Source organism: Zalophus californianus, chromosome 7 (assembly GCF_009762305.2).
Source record: "Zalophus californianus isolate mZalCal1 chromosome 7, mZalCal1.pri.v2, whole genome shotgun sequence".
NCBI lineage: Eukaryota > Metazoa > Chordata > Mammalia > Carnivora > Otariidae > Zalophus > Zalophus californianus.
Window position 1 is genome coordinate 107,663,957 of NC_045601.1, and position 24,012 is coordinate 107,687,968.

Genomic DNA, 24,012 nt, shown 5'->3' on the forward strand with positions numbered 1-24,012 from the left:
TATGTGTCAAAACCCGTGGGGGGTCACTGGGTAATGTAGTCCTTTGTTGTTTGGGCAGGGGATGGCGGAGGCGGGACAAGGGGCATACTGCTCGTCCTCGTTCTCGTCAATCATGAGCACGGGGCGGGGCGGGAGGACCAGGCGCCCGAGTACGTCCTGCCCCGCCGGAAGTGAAGGTGTGGGTTCAGCCGCGGGCTCCGAGCGGGTGAGGCGCGCGGAAACACCGGCGCCGACAATCGGTGGGGGCGGGTGGCGGACGCCGCAGCTGGGGTCATTTGAGGGGAGCCCCTGGGGCCTGAAGGGCGTTTGTCAGGCGGTACAGAAGGGAACCCGTTGGAGAGGAGAGAAGGGGGCGGGTGCGCCCTGTCTGGGGGAGCTTGTTTGACGACCCGGATTTCCCAAGTCGGGGGGTAGGGGAGGGCGGGGTTCTGGACGGAGTGTCTTTTGGGAGGTGGCGTGGACTCCGTTCGGGCTGTTATTTAAGAATTGGCAGAGCAAGTCGGGTGGGCCTCTGTTCAAGATATGAGTCGATTTAAAAGGTGGAGGGCCCAGGAGAGGGTGGGGTGCAGGAAGCTTGGGAGCGTTTGAATATTTTACGGACCCAGGAGACCACAAGGAACTGGATGAGGGGCTGAAGGTGGACCTAATTTCATCCGATCCCTGTCCTTGCAGCCCCTGCCCGGATGGCAGCAGTAGTTCTAGGGGGAGACACCATGGGCCCCGAGCGTATCTTCCCCAATCAGACTGAGGAACTAGGGCCGCACCAGGGCCCTACGGAAGGCACTGGGGACTGGAGCAGCGAGGAGCCTGAGGAAGAGCAGGAGGAAACGGGGGCAGGCCCAGCTGGCTACTCCTATCAGCCCCTGAACCAAGATCCTGAACAAGAGGAGGTGGAGCTAGCACCGGTGGGGGATGGAGAAGATGTAGTTGCTGATATTCAGGATCGGATCCAGGTATGGTGGAGGAGGCACTGTTCTGGCCAGGTGAAGCTGGGATCCCGGAAGGGCTGGCCCTGAACTGTCTTCTCTGGCTCTGCAGGCCCTGGGGCTTCATTTGCCAGACCCACCATTAGAGAGCGAGGATGAAGAGGAGGGAGCTACAGGATTGAGCAATCACAGCTCCATTCCCATGGACCCAGGTAAAGAGAGCATTTTTTTCATTCTGGAATAATGATGGAGGAAAGGGACTGGCCAGACCTAGGAAAGGGGAGTCACGGAGGAACACCCTGTTCCTAAAACAAGTTTGTATTCTAAGATTTTACACACTTCAGAATCCAGGTGAAATGCTATTGTGCTAGACTTGGGTGATGGGCAGGCTTGCCTGGAAATAACAAGATGGATTTGGTCACCCTCCTAGCCCAGGGGTTATGGGTTAATTCAAGGAATGGGGAGCAGAGCTGGTCCCATAGTTTCTATCCTCTGACTGTTCTCTGTCTGTGATTTCAGAACATGTGGAGCTGGTGAAAAGGACGATGGCTGGAGTAAGCCTGCCTGCGCCAGGGGTTCCTGCCTGGGCTCGGGAGATATCAGATGCCCAGTGGGAAGATGTGGTACAGAAGGCACTTCAAGCCCGGCAGGGGACCCCAGCCTGGAAGTGACTAGCCTGAGAGCTGCCTTATCTCCCTGCCTTCCAGGCCAGAACCAGCACAGGACTGAACACATCCCTGGTTGTAACGTCCATCTCCATCTTTCCCATCTCCCTTTCCACATCAAGGCAAATCAGACTTCTTCTCAGAGACCCACTTTATTCAGTTCTGTACATACGGGGACATTGGCCCAAGCCCAACCCATCTTAGCATGTATCACTCTGTGGAGAATAAAGCACCCTATGTACACAGCCAAAAGCTGTACCGCCTGGGCCCCTGGGACCTGGGTCTGGCCCTCCTCAGCCCCTCACCCCTCCAACGTGTCCAAAAGGGACAAGTGGGGGCCTGCCCATCACCAGCATAAACAAGGAAATAAATAGGTGTTCGGGGAGCCATGCTTGGGGCACTGCTCCCTGCTTCCTCCTAGCTTTGGGAACCAACAGCACAGGAAAGCAGTCAACCCCAGGGTGGTCCCTTGCATGTCTGTAATCCCAGGGCTGCTGCTCACCATAGAGGGGGCACAGGGTAGGGTGTTTGTTCACCCCCTTCTCTTGGTCCATCTGGGCCCTATATTCATCACCTGTGGTCCATAGCCTATGCTTTTCTCCTTCTGACCTCCCACGTTGTCTTGGTCAGGCAGGGGGTAAAAGAAAGTAATTCAACCCCATCAGCCGGCACACTGCTGGGGCTGGGGGCCTATTTGTGCCTGTTGGGGGTTGGCTCCCCTCCAGCTACTCCAGGGGCCAATGGGGCTTGATATAACTTTGGTGAGAGTAACCTCCTACTGCTCCCTATATGCTTCTGCAGGGGAGGGAGAGAAGGAGAGACACCTGAAGTTCAAAGGAGGGGGAAGGGAAGGGGAGAGGAGCATATGTATTCCCGTGTGTATTTCTCAGAGCAGCCTCAGGTAGCTGTGGGGTTAGGAGCAGGAGGAGGCCAGGCACCCCCAAGTTGTCTGAGCACTGAGAAGCTCGGTGCGCAGCCTGTCTGTACTAGCCACGGGGAGGCATGAACACATTTGGGGGAGAAGAGGGACCACTATGTGAGTGTCCCCGCTTCAAGTGCCGCATCCCCTCCCTAGAGTAGCTAGAGAGGCACTGCCTTGCCCCAAGTCAGCCAGTGGGGAGCAGAGGGTGGGGGGCTAGGGCAGCGTCCCAGGGCTGAGTGGGCCATGGCCCTGTGGTAGGACGGTGAGGGGGTCAGAGAGCCTCCTGGCTGGCAGTTAGGAATTCTTCCGCCCGCTTGTGTGCCTCCAGCGCCTTGATGGTGTATACGTCCTGGGGCAGCTCTGACTTCCGCCGGAGCAGCACCTTCTCCTTCTTGATGTCCTTTAGCATCTGCGTGTGGGTACAGAGAAGGTGAGGGATGCCGACCAATTCCCAACAGATTCTATGGTTTCCTCCCTTGTTCCTGGGCTCCTGTCTCCTCTCCCTTCCAGAGCTTTTATTTCTGCTCCCTACTCCCTCGGTGCCTTCCCACCTGCACGGCCTCTGTCTCCACCGTCCTCTTCAGAAGCTGGATGTCCTCTGCCGTGGGGGTCTCTGTCTCCATCGAGTATACAGGAGGCAGTGGTGGAGGAGCTCGAAACATGGGGTACTGATAAGGAGAGGCACGGGCAGGCGGTGAGAGCCACTTCAGAAGTTGGCGGGCCTGTCTGCTTCATGTTCCTCCTCAAACAAACCCTCCCTCGGCCAAATTGGGCCCCTGGTTCAGGGTGGTGGCAGCAAAACCTCACCTGGGGATTAAGTCGGGCCAGCTCCTCGATCTTTTGCCACATCTCTTCTCTTTCCTTCATTCGGAACCGGCCCCTGAGAGAGCAAGGATGGGATGGGGGGGGTGGGCTTGGGAGAGAAGCAAAAGGGCCCGGGGATGAAGATGGAAGCCCCCAGGTTAGAGAGACACTCACTTCTGTTTCTCTGCCTTGTACTGTTGTGTGCAGTCATCAAATAGCTTCTGATTCATCTCCATAAAGAGCTTCAGGGCGTTGTAGATCAGTCCATGGATTGTCCTGCCGCCAAGAAGAAGGATCGGGTGTAGGAGGCCTTACCGACACCGAGGGCAGTGCCAGGACCCCAGTTTGCTCTTTCCTAGGAGGGGGTCTCTGCTAAGAGTTTTCACAGACCTCTGCAGTGTAAGCTTCTCTCTCTAGCCAAATCGTGTGAGTGGAGATCGGCGTTTCAGGGTCTTTATAGCTATTAGTCTGCCTGTCCGTCCTTCGCCTCACCCCATGCTCCAAGACCTACCTTCTTCCCACCACTTCCTGCTCTCTGGCCTATGCTAACGGCCTCCCAACAGCAGGATGGATGGCGTCTGCAGCACAGTGCACTTGCATTCAGCAGGAAAGCCTCTACAACACTGGCGTTCAGCACACACTAAAAAGATCACATCAGCCTCTCCAGAGCATGGAATTAGGTCTCCACAAATTCGCAGACTATCTGACCGTAAGGAGAGAGGATACAAGCCCTGCTCTGCTGTATGGTGTCGCAGCCTCTCTCACATGTCTTCTCCCTGGGCGGGTCCTCAAGGGCCTATCAGTATGCAGTGGGCACAAGCCCCCCTGCTCAGTGACCAGATGAGGCCACTGGCTCTTCAGTTTTTCCCCACCCACACAGGCTCCAAAACCAGAGCCCCACTGCCCAGCCCTGCCCCAGCCCCGTACTTGTTCCAGTGGCTCTTGGAGTTCCTGTAGAGGGCAGGGAACATGATGGGGAGGACTCGGGCAGCATTGTCACTTATCAGGCTCATGATGTACTCATTGTTCCAGTAATAGAGAGCACGCTCTGCCACCTGGTGGGGACAGATGGGACTCAGCAGGGACCTGGTTCTCTCTGCTGAAAACCCTCCCTTGGCTTCTGGAAGGCAAGGGACGGGGATGTGCTGGTCTGAGTCTCACCTGGAAATGGGGGCTGGAGACACACTTGGCAAGCTGGCGGAAGAGTGGTTCCATCACTTTGCTGAACTCTGAAGGTTCAATGACATCCAGAATCTCCTCTAGCTCATTCAGGAACATGACTTCCTTGGGGCTGTGGGTCTTGGGCCAGAACTTGAGAAGTCCTACAATCACCTGTGAGAAGAGGAGGACATGGGGATAAAATTCTCCCTTAACACCTGCCTGCTTCTGCCGAAGTCTTCCTGCCCTCTCTCCCCACCCTGGTGGACACAACTTGGGCGGCCCCCGCCCACAACTGCTCACGTTTCTCTGACCTGGATCTGTTTCCTAGGTGTATATATAGGTTGTACTCCTCCTTCAGAGAGGAAAGCACGTCACCTGTTGGCCCACACCCCTCCTGAGCCCCTGCTTATGGCATTCCTCGATAGGCAGACTGGCGAGTCTAACTGACAAGAAGAGGTGTCCTGGGGCTGGAGAGGGGAATTACCGGCTCTGTGAGGCTGCTCTCCTTCTCCAGGAACTGTACCACACAGTAAGCCAGCTGCAAAAGGTTGAGAGAGAAAGGAGGTGAGGTGCAGGGCCCAGGTCTCAGAGGGGTCAGGGACAGAAGCAAGAGCCCAGAATGGAAGAAGAGGTGTAAAGAGGAACTATCCCACCCACTCCTTCTGCCACCCCCATCCCTGCTGGAATACCTTCCCCTCCCTCTCTTTTCTCTGCTGCCAGAGTCAGGGATCATCAGGAGGAAGGCAGCTCACCTGAGGGTGGTAGACACTCAGGGACTTGACCTTGTGAAGGGGAAGCAGGACACGGATGAGGAACATCTTGTGCTCTTCCTTAAGGGGCAAGGCAAAGCCGTTGATGATGCTAGGAGTTACAGGAGGTTTGTTAGGACCAAAGGGCCGCGTCCAAGTTCAGTGCTCCAATCCCTTCAGCCTTCTGCAGGCACGCGTGCCCCCACCCCACCTCTCACCTGCCAAGGATCTCTAGGAGCTCGGCAATCCCGTTGTGATGTTCTGTCTCATAGATGAATCTGCGGGAAGAAAGAAAAGCTCTCCTGACAATCCCTGATGTCCCTGCAGCACTCTGCAGAGTCCCCCTACCCCCCTGCTCCCACCCCAACTTAGCGGGGCTTGCTTTGCTCCTAAGCCTGGCTCCGGGCCTCACCTGTAGAAGATGTGGTTGATCTGCCTACGGATATAAGCCCGGAGCCCCAAAAACTTGCCATAGATGCGATGCAAGATGGTCTTGAGGAAGTCCCGCTCTCGAGGATCCTCACTGTCAAACAGGTCCAAGAGCTGGGAGCCGGCAAGGGGAAAGCTGGTGAGTGAGGCAGGAGCCAGGGAGGGCCAGGGCTGGGGTGACAAAGGGTCCTAGCCAGGGACACCCAGAGATTCTCTGGATGGGGGTGTGTGGGGACAAGTCTCTGGAGAGCAGAGTGCTGTTCTCACACGGCTCTCCCCAGGGTGATGTCTGGGTACACACGTTTACGTGCCCCACTGCTGGGGAACAGGTAACTGTTGCTTATTTCCTTCAATTACGCCAGAAGCTTCTTGAGAGCAGAGAGGTTTGTTTATCCCTCCCACCACCACCAGTCCCTTTGTACCAGACCCAGTTGAAAGCCCACATATTCAGCAGATGGAGAAAGAGCGGGGCCTGCAGCAAGGGGCCATGGGGCTAGAGTTCATGGACTGGAAGGAGGGCAGGATGGGAACTTCAAGGACTCACAGCAAGGACAAACTTCTGGTCGATATACTTCTTGGCTATGTTTGGCTGGAAATCAGGAGACTCAAGGAAACGTAAGAAGAACTCATACACAAGCTGTTGGGGGCAATGAGCATCCGCTTAGGGGGTGTTCCCCAAGGACTGGGAGATCCCCCCACTCTGGCTGCAGGCCTCCGAGCACCCCATTCTCTGCAGCCAGAGCCAGCCTGCCCCCTCACCCGATACCTGCAGATGCGGCCAGGCAGCTTCCAGGGTGGGCTCATCCTCTTCTGGGTCAAACTCGGCCCCGGTGGGGTTCGATGAAGGTGGCAGCGTCCGGAAGAGGTTCACTGAAAACTGAGGGGTAGGACTCAGGTGAGAGCTCCCGTTCAGGCTTCTCCACAGCCGCTGTCCCTGCCCACTCTCCCCTTTGCGCAGTGCCCACCATGGTGACTGCCTCGGGGTAAATGGCCTCAGTGACGACATCACGGCTATGAGTGATGTACTCCACCATTTCGTTGAGTCCTGCTCGCTTCACCTCCTTGAATTTGAGGTCACTGAGCGGATCTGAGACAAAGTCAAAGAGGACGCAGCACTGGCGCAGCTTCTGGATAAAGAGCTCCTCCCGCTCCTGGGTGGGCGAATCTGGAGCAGGGGGACGAGGTAACAGTCACACTCTCTTCCCCAGCCCTTTACTGCCATGTGCTACTTGCCTTCCGGGGCTTTCCCCTACCCCGAACTGCCGCCAGCCTGCTCCCCTGGCTTCCCCAGCCCCAGTGGAACTCCCTCTCACATTCTCTAGAACTTCCATCCCTCCAAAATACCCCAGACCTCCATTCCACCAATGCCCCGTGACCCCTAGGCCTGGTGCACCGGCCCCCTTGACCTTTTCCAAGTACCTTTCAGGGCAGGAAGCTTTTGCAGCTCCCGGTTCTTGCTGAGGTTGAAGCGGGATGAGCTTTGCCGTCGCTCCTTCTTGACAATCTGGGGCCCTCCGGAGTACTTGATCTTGCTGAGCTGCGTCGGGGGTGGCGTGCTGTTGCTGGGACGCTTGTTGGATGACGGGGGCTGGGGCTGCGGCTGTGGCTGCGGCTGCGGCTGAGGCTGGGGCTGGGCCTAGTCAAACAAATGGTTGGTTGGAGTCGGCTCCCCAAGGTATACCTCCCACCCTGGGCCGCCGCCCATCCCCCAGTCCGCTTATGCCTGGCCAGGCCTGGGCCATCAAGCCGCTGTCTCCCACCCTGGAGCAGCTCTGGTCAGCGTCGGCGATAACTAAGGTCTACTCTCCCTAGAAGAGAGTGGTCAAGAAGCCGTGTCTTCCAAAATGGTGCCCACTGCCTGTGCATCAAGAGCCTTCAAAATGTTTGTTCTAGTTCACGAACAGCAAATCTAATTGATGGATTAATGGTAACAGAAGTCAGAAAAGTGGATGTCTTGTCAGAGTAGGGCTGGTAAGGGTATGGGCTTAACTGAGAAGGGACCTGAGGAACCTTCTGAGTAATGGAAATATTCTATATCTTGACTGGATCTGAGAGGTGGTTCCTAGCGGAAATATGTGAAAATTCAATTCATTAAGCAGCATACTTGAGATTAGTGTACTTTACTGCTTCATTGAATGTGTCACATTCTTTGGTTAAAAGTTAAAAGAAACACCCCCCCCATAAAAAAGTTCAAAGAAAGAAATTCATTCTTGTGTCTCAGTAGTTTTAACTAGGAAAAATATAGCTTAAGACAAACCCTACAGGGGCACCTGGGTGGTCAGCTGGTTGAGTGTCCGACTCTTGGTTTCGGCTCAGGTTGTGATCTCAGGGTCCTGGGATTGAGCACTCAGCGGGGAGTCTGCTTGAGATTCTCTCCCTCCCCTCTGCCCCTCCCCATCCCACAAGCACACGTGTGCTCTCTAATAAATAAATAAATCTTAAAAAAAAAAAAAAAAAAAAAAGAGGGACTCCTGGGTGGCTCAGTCGGTTAAAGTGTCTTCCTTCGGCTCAGGTCAGGATCCCAGGATACTGGGATCGAGTCCCTCATCGGGTTCCCTGCTCAGCAGGAAGTCTGCTTCTCTCTCTGCCTGCCGCTCCCCCTCCTTATGCGCTCTCTCTCTCTCTCTCTCTGACAAATACATAAAATCTTAAAAAAAAAAAAGAAAAATCCTACACATAAAAGGCTTTTTTTCTTTTTTTCTTTTTTTTCTTTTTTAATAAAAGAAGGCTTTGTGTGTACTTTTTTTTACAGCCCTATTTGTAATAGCAAATAAATAAATGGATGGATGGAAAATCATGGAGTTAAAATTATGTTTATAAAAACTAGGTACTAAATGTAATCATACATGGTTCAACTGTGGAAAACATTCACATAGCCATAGTAATTTGCCCAAAACTGGTGATAAGTATTTTGGGAGCATGGGAAATGTCTGTGTTGGAGATAAAAGACGCTGAGGCCTTAATTTTCCATAGTAGAAAGTCAACAGATAATACCTAACACTCGAAAATTAAAGAACAAAAAGCAGTAAAAGAATCTCCTTGGAAGTATAGAAGTCAATTTCCGGGGCTCCCGGGTGGCTCAGTAATTGAGTGTCTGCCTTTGGCTCGGGTCGTGGTCCCGGGGTCTTGGGATCGAGCCCCGCATCGGGCTCCCTGCTCAGCGGGAAGCCTACTTCTCCCTCTCCAGCTACCTCCTGCCTGTGTTCTCTCTTTCACTGTCTCTCTCTGTCAAATAAATAAATAAAATCTTAAAAAAAAAAAATAGAAGTCAATTTCCAAGGAAAGGGGAGTTGAGAGTGGTTGCCACAGAGCAACAGGAGAGCAGGGGGCTAGGCAGGCGCTGCTCTTTTCGTTACAAGGCCAAGGGTACTACGTGACCTTCCCGAAAACGTACATGTTGTCATGTTGATAAAAATTTAAAATAAAACAAAATGAAGCCTAAAACTATGTAATGACAGAAAATTGCTTCCTATGCTAAGTTAAATAAGGATAATGCAAAACTATACGTGCAGAATGAGCTCACCCACATTATAACACATGCACGGAAACCAAAACCCAGTGAAGAAGGAAAAACAAGAGCAAGTCCACCACTGTGTTCATGACTATCTCCCGTTGTAGCACAATGATGTATGGCTTTTTTCTATGTCTCTAAATGTTCTACCAGCTGACCCTTTTATATAATTGGAGAAAAACCGTTGATTTTTTAAAGCTATCTCTTTACTTCCTCTCAGACACGGGTGTCGGAGCCCCACAAAGCCCATTTTCAGAAGGCTACACCCAGGTGTGTGCAGGGCTGTCTACCCCCAGGTCCTGTCAGGTAACCACCTGCAGGGAGAGGGCAGAGGCGGAGCCACAGGACAACCCTTGCCCCTAGAGACTGCAGCAGGACCAGAGGACTAAGGCCAAGTCCAGCTGGCTGCCCACGCCACAGGAGAGGCTGACCTTCCGTCCTCATACCTGCCACCCCCACCGCCCCTCTGGCCTCCTCCCTAAACTCCGACTTCCTGCCACAACCATGCGATAATGTGAGATCCTCTGGGATAGGGGGAAGGGAGGAGGAGAGAAATGCTATGCTTTGTAGGCTCTGAATTTTTTACAGAAACAATTATGTCAAGCTTGTGACCTATCTGGGGATCAGAGGAGAGGAGAGATGCACTGGGTCCAGCCCGGGGCAGGCCTGTGGGTCCAGGGTAGCTCATTACCTTTTTGGTCATCTCGTCCTCTCCTCCACCTAAAATGACTGCTCCAGACACTAATCTGTCTCGGGGAGTGCAAGGAAATGGGGCAAGAGTGGCCACCACACTCCTCTCCTGCCATGACCAGCACTCAGCCAGCGTGATTTCGGGTAGACTGTGCAAGGCACCCTGGAGTCCCGGGTCTCTCTTCCTGCATATGGCAAATGGGTCATACCTCGGTGAGGGATAGGGGAGAGAGGCAGAAGGGCGGGACACCAGAGCTTGCTGTGCATCAGACCCACCCCTGCTTTGGGCCTTCATTTCCTGTTACAGGAACAACCAAATCCACTGTGGAGCTTAGGGGTCAAGAGCACAGACTCATGCTAGACTGCCTGGGTTTGACTCATGCTCTGTCATTTATTAGCCAAGTAACCTCCAGAAAGTCATAGAGTCTGTCTGCCTCAGTTTCCTTATCTGTAAAGTGGGGTGACAATAGTATCGACCTCAAAAGGTTGTAATAAGGATTTAGGAGAACATTATATGGCTCACAGGAGTGCTTTATAAGTGTCTTCTACTATAATCATGATTATTTCCCATCCTTGGATTTTAGGAATGCAACCTGGAAATTCCTGAAACTAGCACACCTCAATGTACCTATGGGTTCATTATCTTCCTTGTTCTAAAATGGGGGAACCCAAGGGGCGCCTGGGTGGTTCAGTCAATTACGTGCCTGACTCTTGATTTTGGCTCAGGTCATGATCTCAGGGTTATGAAATGGAGCCCTGTGTTGGGCTCCATGCTGGGCTTGGAGCCTGCTGAAGTTTCTCTCTCTCTCTCTCTGCCCCTCCCTGCCTTCTCTCTCCCTCTCTAAAAAATAAATAAATAAATAAATACAATGGGGGCACCCAAGAAAGCATTTCATCTTTCAAGATCCATTTAAGCCCCACCCTCTTCCAAAAAGCCTTCTCAACTCCAACCCTGCAGTGTCCAGTCCCTGCCCCTGACCTCTCGACACTACTTGTCTGTTTTACTGGTTCTGTGATCATCCCCAGTGATGTCTCTTGCTTGGAATAGTCACATGTCCAACTAGGTAAGTCCCATGAAAGCCACGACCCTGGTTTGCACCCCTCTGGGTCCCCACACAGCAATGGCACCTAACAGTCATTCAGTGAAGGTCTGGATGGTTGACTGACAGGGGGCCAAGCCCAGGCCTTTCCTGTCCCAAGTCGGGACCCATGAGAACACAGCACTGTGCAGTGTCAGGAGCAGAGTCGGAGAGAGGAACATTAGTGATACCAGAGCAAGGGGCTCAGAGGCGGATGAGGAACAAAACCCTAAGAGCATATCTCTCTCTGTCCTCCCAGATAAGACAGAGGCCCAGCACCTCCACAAACCTCACACTGAGGAGAGGTCCAGGGAAAGAAGGCATTCACCCCAGAAAGGGAGAACCAAGGCCTCAATTTTCTCTGCTAACAGAGAAATGGACAAATCTCCAAGTAAGGTTAAGAGAATAGAGGGTTGCATGGCTAAAAATCAAAGTTTAAAAACCAATAGGTTGGGGTGCCTGGGTGGCTCAGTCGTTAAGCGTCTGCCTTCGGCTCAGGTCATGGTCCCAGGGTCCTGGGATCGAGCCCCGCGTCGAGCTCCCTGCTCCGCAGGAAGCCTGCTTCTCCCTCTCCCACTCCCCCTGCTTGTGTTCCCTCTCTCGCTGTGTCTCGCTGTGTCTCTCTGTGTCAAATAAATAAAATCTTTAAAACAAAACAATAGGTTGATGCCTAAGGTCTCTTCCCCACTAGAATTGCGTCACTGAAGGCGGGAGTGGCCTGAGAGCAGCTGAGTTCAGCCTGCCCCACCCCACCCCACCGGGCCACCCTGGTATTAAAAGGACCATTGGCTCCCAGGCCCCAGACACAAGAAGCATCTGAGAGACAGCTGGTCCAGCCAGCAGAGCGCCTGCCTGCCAAGCCTCAATGAGGCATTCCCTGGTCTATTCACTCTTCACTGGGAAACATGCTTGTCAGAAGGGAGGTATGGGGCTATGCCAGCGACTCACTTCATGTTCAACTGTTTCTCCTAAAAGCTTCAGCTTTTTTTTTTTAACATTTTTTTTAAAGACTTTATTTTTTAGTAATCTCTATACCCAACATGGAGCTTGAACTTACAACCCCAAGATCAAGAGTTGCATGCTCTGCTGACTGAACCAGCCAGGCGCCCTGTAAAAGCTTCAGTTTAATTTTTCTTAAGGTTTTGTTTATTTATCTGAGAGAGAGAAAGAGAGAGAGAGAGTACACTAGACGGGGAGGCGCAGAGGGAAAGGGACAAGCTGACTCTGTGCTGAGCGCAGAGCCTGAGGTAGGGTCTGATCCCACGACCCCAAGATCACGACCCGAGCCAAAATCAAGAGTCTGACTGACTGAGCCACCTGGGTGCCCCAAAGCTTCAGCTTTTAACTTCTCTACTGACCTGGGCTGGAGGCGGGAAGCAGGTGAGTCCCCTGGGGAACATTCTGCAACCCTCCCAGCATGAGTGGACACTGACCAAAGGCAAGCCAGCCAACCTGCTCTCCACCCCCTACTACGTTCTGCCTCGTCTCACCTCTGAGACTCTGTAGTGGCCATCTCCTCTGCCTGAGGTCCTTCTCTTCCCACCTCCAAGAAGCCTTCCCAGATTCAGGCCTCCAGCAATCAAGTGGGACTTCAAATTCATGCACCAAGCTCACATTCAAGAGACTGCAACTAAACCTGCACACTCTGAACCAATCCTAGTCCAAACCAATCCTAACACAGCCACCATTAATAATCAAACCCAAATATTTAAACCTAAAGCAGGACGCATAAATAGAAATTAAGTACTTGGGCGCCTGGGTGGCTCAGTTGGTTAAGCGACTGCCTTCGGCTCAGGTCATGATCCTGGAGTCCCGGAATCGAGGCCCGCATCAGGCTCCCTGCTCAGCGGGGAGTCTGCTTCTCCCTCTGACCCTCCCCCCCTCATGCTCTCTCTCTCTCTCTCATTCTCTCTCTCAAATAAATAAATAAAATCTTAAAAAAAAAGAAATTAAGTACTATAGAAAGGATTATGGGGTGCCTGGTTGGCTCAGTAGGTACAGCAGCATGTGACTCTTGATCTCAGGGTTGTGAGTTCGAGCCCCACACTGGGCGTAAAGATTACTTTAAAACAAAATCTTTATAGAGGCACCTGGGTGATTCAGTCAGTTAAGTGCCTGCCTCTGGTCCAGGTCATGGTCTCAGGTTCCCGAGATCGAACCCCACGTCGGGCTTCCTGCTCAGCAGGGAGTCTGCTTCTCCTTCTCCCTTGCCCATCCCCCTGCTCATTCTCTCTCTCTCAAAAAATAAAATCTTAAAAAAAAAATATTTTAAGGGGATGCTTGGCTGGCTCAGTTGGTACAGCATGTGACTCTTGATCTTGAGGTCCTGAGTTCAAGTCCCATGGTAGGCATGGAGTGTACTTAAAAAAAAGGGGGAGGGGGACGCCTGGGTAGCTCAGCCCCACATCGGGCTCCCTGCTCAGAGGGAAGCCTGCTTCTCCCTCTCCCACTCCCCCTACTTGTGTGCCCTCTCTCGCTGTCTCTCTCTCTGTCAAATAAATAAATAAAATCTATATAAAAAAAAGTATTGTAAGAAAAAGATGAAAAGTAAAACTAACAGTGAAACACACAAAGATTGGGGCACCTGGCTGGCTCAATCTGAAGAGCATGTGGCTCTTGATCTCAGGGTCATGAGTTCGAGCCCCACGTTGGGCGTAGAGACTACTTAAAAAAAACTTTTAAGAAAAACGCAAAGATTACCATCATCACTTTTGCTTAATGAGTTAACTAGTCAAATTAAGATCATTTTAGTTTAAAACCCCCAAGATCCACAGAGGCATTCTGTCCTATCCTGATATCCAGAGCTCTATCTAGCTGAGCTTCATTATTTGCTGCCTTCATTTATTGATTAAACGTCATGCTAAGCCTTAGAGATCAAAAGGTGGCCCCTGTCCTCCGAGAGCTCACAGTCCAGTGGGTGAGACCAAGGCACAGGCAGCTCTCGGTAGCGGGGAAATGACAAAGCAGAGCGTGCCACCGCGGATCTGGGAACACAAACTCTGGCTGAACTATTAGTGAAGGCGCTCCTGAAGGGGTGACTTCTGACGTGGCTCTCAAAGGACAAACATGAGTTCAGCAGGCAAAGAAACAGAGCAGAAAAGTAAAGTAGTCCACACCAACAGAATCTCATCGGTAAGGGCCCAGAGTCATGAAGGGCTTGTGTCGGAGGAGGATGGGAAGTCCGGTGGGGCGAGAAACCAGGAGGGGTGCTGGAAGAATGGGGTAGGGTCAGCTCACAGGAGTCCAGAATGTGAGTTTGAATTGTAGCCTGTAAGCAATGAGATGCCAAGAGAGCTTTTTTTTTTTAATTATTTATTTATTTGACAGAGAGAGAGAGCGCGCGCGCGCGCACAAGCAGAGGGAGAGGCAGGCAGAGGGAAAAGCAGGCCCCCCACTGAGCAGGGAGCCTGATGAGGGACTTGATCCCAGGACCCTGGGATCATGACCTGAGCCGAAGGCATACGCTTAAGTGACTGAGCCACCCAGGCGCCCCAACAGTGCTTTTGAAGTAGAGGATTGATAAAACAACAACAAAAAAATGTTTTTGGGGTAACAACCCTGGCTACTGGGAGGACAGGCTAAAGTGGGTGACTGGGATCATGTCTTCTTCCCTCTGTCCCCACTCCCAGAACTCAGGACAGGGCACAGGACCTAGAAGGGTCCAGGGCAGTAAGCGGCTTTCTCCTGAGCCAGACCAGGAAGGACCGTTGCCTGCAGTAGTGGGTCAACAGTGAGTCTGACCTAATCTCTCAAGGCTCCTCTCCGTTCTAAGACTCTTCAAGAATCTTAGAGCCAGTGCATCATGTCATTAAGAACATGGGAGAATTGGCTCCTGAGCCACACCGCACTGGGTTGCATTCCAGCTCAACTGTTTACTGGCTAAGTAAAAGCTATTTAACGTCACTAAGCCTCAGTTTCATCTGTGAAATGGGATGATGACGATAATGGAATGACCTCAGGGTAGTGCTGTCTAGATTAAATGAGATTAAAAGATTAAATGCAAGCAAAGGTCTTAGGACAGAGCCTGGTAAATTGAACAGTGTCTGTCCTCAAATTCAAGTCAATCCAACACCTGTGAACATGACCTTATTTGGAAACAGGGTCTTTGCAGACGTAATCAAGTTGGGAGTTGCTTCCCATATAGCTAGTGTCCTCATAAGAAGAGGGAAATGCAGGGGCGCCTGCGTAGCTCAATCGGTTGAGCGTCCAACTCTTGATTTCAGTTCAGGTCATGATCTCAGGGTCCTGGGACTGAGCCCCGAGTTGGACTACAGGGAGTCTGCTTATCTCCCCCTCCCTCCGCCCCTCCCCCTGCTCGCACTCTCTCTCTCTCTCAAATGAATAAATACACCTTTTTTTAAAAGATTTTATTTATTCATTTTGAGAGAGAGAGAGAGAGAGAGAGAGCACAAGCAGAGGGAAAGGGAGAAGCAGACTCCCAGCTGAGCCGGGAGCCTGACAAGGGGCTCGATCGCAGGACCTGGAGATCATGACCAGAGCCGAAGGCAGATGCTTAACCATCCGAGCCACCCAGGTGCCCCTGAATAAATAAATCTTTTAAAAAAAAGAAGGAAATGTGAACACAGACATAGAGACACACAGGGGAGAACCCCATATGAAGAACGAAGGAGGAGACTGGAATGATGTATCCATAAGCCAAGGAACACCAAGAATTGTTGAAAACCATCAGAAGCTAGCGGGAGAGAGAGAGGCATGGGAGAGATTCTTCTTCCCTAGAACCTCAGAGGGACATGGCCTGCTGACATGTCGATTTCAGATTTCAGGCCTCCATAACTGTGAGAGAATAAATCTGTTATTTTTTTTTTAATTTTATTTATTTATTTATTTATTTATTTATTGAGAGAGAGAGAATGGTAGAGAGAGAGCATGAGAGGAAAGGAGGTCAGAGGGAGAGGCAGACTCCCCGCTGAGCAGGGAGCCCAATGCGGGACTCGATCCCGGGACTCCAGGATCATGACCTGAGCCAAAGGCAGTCGCTTAACCAACTGAGCCACCCAGGCGCCCCAAATCTCTGTTATTTTAAGCCACCTAGTTTGTGGTCATTTGTTACGGCTGCCCTAGGAACCTAACACACAAGTAACTGCTCAATAAAATAAATGGTGGCCACGATCATCATTAGGATCAGTTGAAAAGGCTCTGGCCGATGCACGGCAGAGCGTAAATCTGGCTCAAAAAGCCCCAAATTCTGGACTAGAAAAAGCAAGGGAAGGACTGTGCCAAACGGCTTTGGATGACCTGAGCCTGGTCCCTAACTTTTCCACCATCCCTCTGCCTGGGGCCCCATGGGGACATGCCTGGAAAATCATGCACAATTCCTGCCACTGCCTCATATAGGTGAGCCTTGGGCAACATTTCATAGAACAGAGCCCAAGGTGAGCTCAGCACTCTCCTTTTTCAAAAGGCCTTATTATCAGCCCACCGCCTTTAACCCATGTGTCCAGAGAGGCAATGGAGAAATCCCCGCAGTTGGTCTCAGCATCTTTCTTATAGCCTGTTTGAGCTTTCATTTTCCTACCCATGAAAGGAGAGGGTTAGACTCTAAAGTTATCTCCAGCACTTTTTTTGAAGTTGATGGGTTTGCTTATTGGTCACTAATGCATTCAAATACTGGTACCTCTGGTGTGCCAGGCCCTTCAGTGTGGAAGGGAAGCCTGAGAGAGCTCACGTGCTAACACAAGAGTTAAAACTGACGAACAACAAATTCACATCAAACTGTTTAACTACAGCTGTGGTTCAATGCTGCCGTGGCACGGTACTGCGTGTCAGGAGGGCAAACAGCAGGAGCCCCGACCATGTCCTGGCGGGGAGGGAAGGGGAGGTGGTCAAGGAAGGCTGCTTTTAGGACAGGACATCCAATCTATCTAGTAACTGAACAAGTAGGAGTTAGTTAGGCAAGAGATGAGAACAGCCCCCTAACTATTCCTTTCTGTCCCTTTAAATCCTATTTCTAAGTCCCTCTTGCTGCTTTGAATGCTGAGTTGCCAGTTCCCAACCACCTTCCTTGTGGGTCCCACAGATGTCACCATTCCTAAAGGGGAGACTGAGCCCAGAGGCAGTGTTTCCCAGGAGCACTGACTAATGATTAAGAACCAAGTACATGAGGGGCACCTGGCTGGGTCAGTCAGTAGAAGCATGTGACTCCTGGGGCGCCTGGGTGGAAAATAAAATCTTAAAAAAAAAAAAAAGTAACGTCTAGGGATGCCTGGGTGGCTCAGTCGTTAAGCATCTGCCTTCGGCTCAGGTCGTGATCCCAGGGTCCTGGGATCAAGCCCCACATTGGGCTCCCTGCTCCGCGGGGAAGCCTGCTTCTCCCTCTCCCACTCCCCCTGCTTGTGTTCCCTCCCTCACTATGTCTCTCTCTGTCAAATAAATAAATAAAATCCTTAAAAAAAAAAAAGCATGTGACTCCTGATCTCGGGGTCGTGAGTTTGAGCCCCATGTTGGGTATAGAGATCACTTTTTTTCCCCTAAAGATTTTATTTATTTATTTGTCAGAGAGAAAGAGAGAGAGTACAAGCAGGGGGCGCGGAAGGCAGAGGGAGAAGCAGGCTTCCCGCTGAGCAAGGAGCCCGACGTGGGACTCAAACCCAAGACCCTGGGACCATGACCTGAGCTGAAGGCAAACACTTAACCGACTGAGCCACCCAGGCATCCCTAAACATTACTTTAAAAAAATTAATAAATATAAATAAAAATACCCCCCCACCTCCAAAAAAGAACCAAGTGCATGAGCATACAGGTGTGGGGGAAAAGCAATGCACCAGCTCCAGCACACCCAGCTCCTCCCTTCAGAGTCCATAGTCTGGGGGAGAGAAACACATGTTGGACAAATAGTTACAACACCAAGTGATAAGGTCTATCCTAGAGATATATTCAGATTACTCTATAAGTGCAGAGGAAGGAAGAATTCATCTTTTGTGGTCCTCACCTCCTGTGTTTGTAAAATGGGGAAAACCTACCCTGCTTCTTCTGATTACTTAAGTGAGGCCTAAAACGATGGTCAGAGGTGTGAAAAGTGCTTGGATCTCTTTAGAGGTAACAGAGACCAGAAGCACCTCGAAAAAATCTAACTCCAGGGTTAACCCCAAACACTTGTTAATCGATCTCTTCTTCCCAAAAAACCCACAAGCTCTGCCCATAATTGGAGAGCTATTTCCTATTGTCCTCCATCCCTCTGAACAGTTTAGAACAGGAGCGAAGCAGCAGAGAAACCAAGGAATAATTTCTGAGTAACACAGGCGCTTGCTCAAGGTGCCCACAGGACTAGCCACCATCTTGAGCATCCCACTGAGTGCACTCCCAAACTTCCCTGGCCATACTCTGGATTTAAGTCTCTCCACCCTCCAGTGCTCTCTCGGCTTGCCATTTATTGCTTTACAGCCCTAGCTTGCCAAGCTGTGCTGACCTCTGCTCATGACTATCCTTTAGCAGCTCCCCTATGATCAGAACCAAGGGCAGTGGCACAGCCCTGCCTCCCGGACTCAGGGACACCAGCCGCTCCCCATCCTATGCCCTACCCCAAGCCATGCTGACGCTACTCATGGCCCACTGAGCACCCGTGTACTTTTTCCCTTCTCCCCAGCAGCTCACAGCCCTAAGGAGAAAGGAATTCTCATCCCTCAAAGTTGGTAGACAGAGAAATGACTTTCATGGGAATTACTGGGGAGTCTGAAGACCTGCAGAGTCTCTTTGCTCTACACCAGCCAAAGGGGAAGGCTGCCCGAGGGCAGCTACCTGGCTGGGCTGACCAAGCCCCTCTCCCAGGCTGTGGAAACCCCCGTCCCTTCTGCCGGGGTAATTCTGGCTCCTGGGATCCCTCACCCACCAGCCATCAAGTACTTGGAGCTGGTGCCTGCACCATAACGAAGGCTGTGCCCATGGTCATTACCTCGTCGGCGCTCTCGCCTCCACCATCCTTGCCCGAGCTGCTGGGCTTGGCCGTGCCTTTGGCAAGCTTGGGGGGCTCCTGAAGGGGGAAGATGGAGGTAGTTAGCAGATGCCAAGGGGAGGGAGAGGCCTCATCTGGACCCTTAAGTCTGTGTTGTACTTATCCTCTGTCCAATCGAATCAATCAATCAGAATCACTGAGATTCTACCTTGTACCCAGCCCAGGGGAGGAGGGCTTGGGGTACACAAAGGGAGAGTCAGTCCCTCCACACAGTCTGGAATCTGGTCAGGAAGACATCATGAAGATAGGATAACTAGGTAAGATAGTGCTCTGTCACTTTACATGGCCGGTGTATGAGTTGGGGCCTGGGAGGGCCTCCGTCCAGGAAGAACCAGGGTGAGGAGCTTTAAGGGGAAGCGCCATGGAACAAGCTACTCAGACTGGCTTCTGGCTAGAGTGGGCAAGGAGGTGCCCAGGCTGTCACGCTGGAGGGGAGGGAGTCGCCACTCTCCCCCAAGGCCATCTGCCAAGACCTGGAAGCCTTTCTGGGAAATTACAAATCACCCCCAGACTAGAGGGTGCTACTGGCCTAATCAGGTATAGGAACCATCCCAAGAACACCCCAGTGGACAAGCACAGAGACAGGGATGGGGGTAAAAAACCCTGAACTGCTACGAAGACAAGCACTAGTCTGAAGTCTCCCTCGGGAACCAGGCCACTGGCTCAGAGCTCTGGCTAGCCCTGCGTCTCTTCCTATGCTTCGGGCCAAAAAAAGCAACTGCACAGGGACAGGACAGGGAAAATGTGAAAAAGACTTGGGAATTTAGATCTGACTGCAAGCTCAACACAAATCATCCAAGTGCCGGGGCTGCCACAGCACCCCATGACCTCCCATCCAATTAACAGCCGAAGTGTAGAGTGCTTGGCACGGGGAGGAGGGGAAGTGCCCCTGACCTTGGCACTTCACGGGGCTATTTGGGAAGATCTGGTTCAGTCGTGAGCACCAGACTTTGGGAGGGACAAAGACAAATCCTAGGTTTTCTTCTGGCGAAATACAACCCATCCTGGGAGTGGATTCAAAAGCCTGTCCTGAGAGCGACAGCTGCAAGGCTGGGATGGCTAACAGTGGAAGGGAGGAGTCCCGGGGGTGGGTGAGCAAGAGGGGTTGTACGAATAAATGAAGAGCTGCATGCGGACTAAAGATGCAATTTGTTCTGTGTGGATCCAGAGGCCCAAGAGCCACGGGCTAAAGTAGCAGGAAGACAGGCTGAGGCTCCAAAGGAGGAAGAATTTTCTCCTAGAGCAGCGGCACAGAAACTGGCTGCCTCATGGGGCTGCAAGCTCCCCAATCCTGAGAGCCTTCAAGCAAAGGAGCATTCCTGACTCCTCTAAAGCATGGACAGAAGGGATTCCAGCCCTAAATGAAGCCTCGATCGGAGGACCTTTGAAGTCACTTCCAGCTCGGAAATTCTGCCGCTCGAAGGCACCTGAGCCCCTTCGGTGACAAATGTTAAGTCATAGTGACTATGGGGGCACAGGGATTTCTGCAAGAACAGAGCTCTGTGTGGGCTGGAGGAGGGGGCAGGGAGGAAGAGAGCCCTTCCCAGGTGTGGAGCGGCTCTAGATGCCCCAAGGCGCTCCTCTTTTGGGCTGAGCACCCTCTCCACTGCCCACTGACCAGGCTGGGCACACTGACCCCTCACCAAAGGGCCAAGGAGCATGGCTTAAGAGTGTGGGGTGTAGAGGAACAGGACGAGGGGTGCAGGCAGGGAGTCACTGAGGCGACCGCACATTCCCCATACGTGGGCCTCTTGGACAAAGCTGACCCATCTTTGTACGTGTTTCATCCCTCTGCTCGACCGCAAGCTCCTTCTCTTTTTAGCACCCCTCCACCAGCCCGACTGCTCAAACCTCTCTATCAGGGAGTGCTCCTAAGAGAGATCCCAGCTGCCTTCGTGCATGGGCGTGTGTGGGGGCATGGGGAAACCACGCCCACCACCCTAGCTCCCCGGCTCCGGCAGAACAGGTGGGGTGCACACACCAAAGCGCACCCCAGCGCACCCCAGCACGGCCCCACAGTCAAGTGCCGCCCGCACAGTGGTTTGGAGCCCATACTCTGTTTCGGGCCCAACTCTTACTAGCTCTATAATCATAAGCAGGTGAACTAGGCTCTCTGAGCCTCAGTCTTCTTTTAAGTGACAAGAGTCATATTACCTAATTCCCTTTAGCTCAGTGTCCGGCACGTGAATATCCCAATATTAGCCAATATTATTACTATTATTCAAAACAAGAAGGTGGAAAGGAGCAGGGGCACACCGCCTGGGAACCTAAGAGATGTCCCAGATCAGAACACGAGGGAGGAGGAGGGAAGCAAACTGCCCCAAGGGATTGATTCAGTACCCCTCTACTGAGTGCCTACTGTGTGCAAGGAAGATGCCAAACCAAAATGGAGCTTGGTTATTATCTCAAGGGGGAAGAAAAGATTTGTTCACAATAAATTCTAGTCCAAGGGAACACAAAAAGACCTTAAGTGACCTATCAAGTGTTCTGCAAATCCAGGGGAGGAGAGAGAGCTCCCTCCCACCTGAGGGTTCAGGAGAGGCTTCAGGGAGAAGGCTGTGAAGGATGGCCAAGACTGGGAGCAACAGAGACGGAGAACAGGGAGAGGTGATGGATGCAAAATAAAGATGCTCCACCCACCCCTCCTCTCTGCTCCCACCCCATCCAGGCAAACCTCAGTCACATTGTCACCCCCCTCCCCCTCAGAACTCGTTAACCATTGAAGGAGGCCAAATGCAACTGGAAATCAAAAGCAGCAAGTTAAACCTTAAAGGGAATCAAAGATGCCTGGCTCCGGGCACCCCAATTCCTCCAATACTCTTTCCCAGCCAAATACTATGGTCAAATACCTATGGTCCTAGTAAGTCTAAGAATTTTTCTTCTCAATCATCTAGTAGAAGAAGGTGTTTTGTAGATGGGACAGTATCTGTTCCATCAAGACTAAAAACTACAGATGGGCGGGGACCTCATGAGTTTCCCTGAATTCCACACCCCTCCACACTCCTTGGAGGAACCCCTTAGCCTCAGGTGTGGCTGACTTGTGTGTGCATCATTCACAGCTACGCTGCCCAAACCACCTCAGCAGGCCCACTCCCCAAGGACACAGGACCTGGATGGAGCACACCAACCTGCCCAGCCCAGGACCCCAGGAGCTTCAGTGCCTAGTACACCATCACCAACCCTCCACTCAGAACCTCTGTCCCTGGGAGCTTTTGGGGACAACCCAGAATCAGAGCTGCCTGCCATATCTCTGAAAGCCCCAAGGTAAAGAGTTGAACCGCTAAGGTCAGAGACGGCAACCCGGCAACCCAGCCCATCAGCGGGCAAATGAAAGCAAGACTCCTCTGGGGTCATAAAGTGTCTGAGCAGAACGCCAGGCCAGAGCCAGCACCCACCACGAGGGGCCAACCCCAGGAGGGGAGAAGCTGGGGGAGGCTGGAACTGGTATCCTAGCATCCTCTGTGTGAGTCTGTACCTCAAAGGAACCACACCTCTGAGTCAGACCTCAGCAAAAGCAGGAAATAGAAGGTAGAGAAAAGCAGGGATGAAGAACAGGGGAAGGCAGTATGGAGGTAGAAGAGGAAGGTAAAGAAGGCAACATCAAGAAACAGTCTGTATCAGGATACCATGACAAAGTCAAGGGTGTCCAGGGGTGGGGCTGGCTGGCCTTTGGGGTAAGAAGGAAAACTAATCTGATAGTAAGGGCAGATTCCCGATTTGAGGGTAGTGTAGCCCAGAAAGGCAGAAATCCAGCACTGGTGCAAAATTGGAAAAATGCAAAGGTTATCCTAAGATTTGGAATAAGGGGAGGAGCTTGCTCAGATTAAGAAAGGTAACTGATTTAGGATGAACCTGCAAGTCGGTTGATGCCTATTAGGGAGGCTTTGGTACAAAGGAGGCCTTTAAATCAAGAGACCTGATATTTCAGCTGGGCCTCCAAACAGGCTGTGTGACCTTGGCCAAGTCCCTTCCCCTATCGGGGCCTCAGTCTCCTCATCTGTATCACTAAGGATTGCACTGAATGCGCTCAAAGGTCCCTTCCAGCATTGACATTCTGAGGTTCCATCAACAGAAGGAAGGGCTCAGTCCTGGCTTACAAGTTTGTGTGTGTAGGAAGAACTAGAGGGAGGGGCCTAGGCCAGATTCGGTGGAGGAGAGAGAAAGCAGAGCAGTTCTAGGTCAAGGAGCTTGGCGGGGAGGTAGAAGGGGCTGTAGGGGACGGTGGAGAAGGCCGGCCCAGGCCCAGGCCCAGGCGTGTAAGAAGAGAAGGGGCTGCGCGCAATGGGGGGCGGGGGGGGGATGTGGGCTGGAGGGAGGTGCAGTCTCAGATGAGGCGCTGTCCCAAACGGGTAAACGGGTGGGGAGGGGGGGGTGTGTGGAGAAAAAGCAGGGGAGTGACCTGGGAGTGGGGCAGATCTGGACGGAGGTGGTTACCCAGGGCCGGGGGTAGATGAAGGGAGGAAAGGATGGAGGTGTACGCGGGGGACTCCATCCCGGGCAAGGTGAGGAAGCCTTCCCAGCTGCGGCACAGATTGGGGGTGCGGCCAGCAGCGGGGGCGGAGGGCCGGCCCTGGGAGTCCTGCGGGGGCCGGACGGGAGGGTCAGTCTGGGGCTGTCCCGGGCCTGGCTCGGCCTCTCCTAGAGCTCCGCGCAGGCCCCAAGGCGGAGGCGCGAGGAAACGGCCACACTCACCTTCTCCTTCTTCAGTTTATAGGGCATCTCGGCCCGTCCGGACCCAGCCCGGCTCCTGCGGCCCCGCTCCGGCTCCGGCTTTGCTCGGCCGCACTCGGCCCGCTCGGCGTCTCCTCGCCACCGCCTGCGCGCTGCGCCCGGGTCGAGCGGTGATTGCGCCTCCAATTGGCCCGAACTCTTACAAACCTGCCTGACAACCAGGCGCCGCCTCCTCGGATTGGTTATTGGAGCCAAGCCGCTTCCTTTTTTTCTCATTGGAAAGGAAGAGTACAAACCGCCAGGGTTCGTCTCCCAGAATTGGTTGAAGTGGGAGGTCCCGCCCTAAAGTGGGTCGAGCTTAACAAAGGAGGCGGGGATAAGGGGAAGCCCCAGTTTAGCACCCACTGCCGCACTCCGGCGTCTGGTGTGCGTCGGC

At 52.5% G+C, this 24,012-nt stretch overlaps 2 protein-coding genes across 4 annotated transcripts; one reads left to right on the forward strand and one right to left on the reverse strand.

The window, feature by feature from the left end:
• The first annotated feature begins 67 nt into the window (after positions 1-67).
• Positions 68-1,728, forward strand: MEA1 (male-enhanced antigen 1). 3 transcript variants are annotated; one of them, XM_027601074.2, is made up of 4 exons: positions 68-205; positions 673-953; positions 1,039-1,138; positions 1,446-1,728. In XM_027601074.2, the coding sequence occupies exons 2-4, from the start codon at positions 684-686 to the stop codon at positions 1,595-1,597; spliced, it is 522 nt and encodes a 173-aa protein (XP_027456875.1). In that variant the 5' UTR covers positions 68-205; positions 673-683; the 3' UTR covers positions 1,598-1,728. The 3 variants fall into 3 exon arrangements, with proteins under 3 accessions (XP_027456875.1, XP_027456874.1, XP_027456876.1); XM_027601073.2 differs by having other exon boundaries at positions 188-316; XM_027601075.2 differs by lacking the exon at positions 68-205 and adding an exon at positions 211-239.
• Positions 1,728-23,908, reverse strand: PPP2R5D (protein phosphatase 2 regulatory subunit B'delta). Its single transcript, XM_027601070.2, has 16 exons — positions 23,598-23,908; positions 18,846-18,923; positions 7,076-7,292; positions 6,622-6,821; positions 6,423-6,533; positions 6,201-6,293; positions 5,640-5,770; positions 5,446-5,505; positions 5,231-5,339; positions 4,963-5,016; positions 4,479-4,649; positions 4,245-4,372; positions 3,492-3,593; positions 3,321-3,393; positions 3,065-3,181; positions 1,728-2,922 (listed from the first exon to the last, which is right to left on the reverse strand). The coding sequence occupies exons 1-16, from the start codon at positions 23,850-23,852 to the stop codon at positions 2,785-2,787; spliced, it is 2,037 nt and encodes a 678-aa protein (XP_027456871.1). The 5' UTR covers positions 23,853-23,908; the 3' UTR covers positions 1,728-2,784.
• Positions 23,909-24,012: the final 104 nt, after the last annotated feature.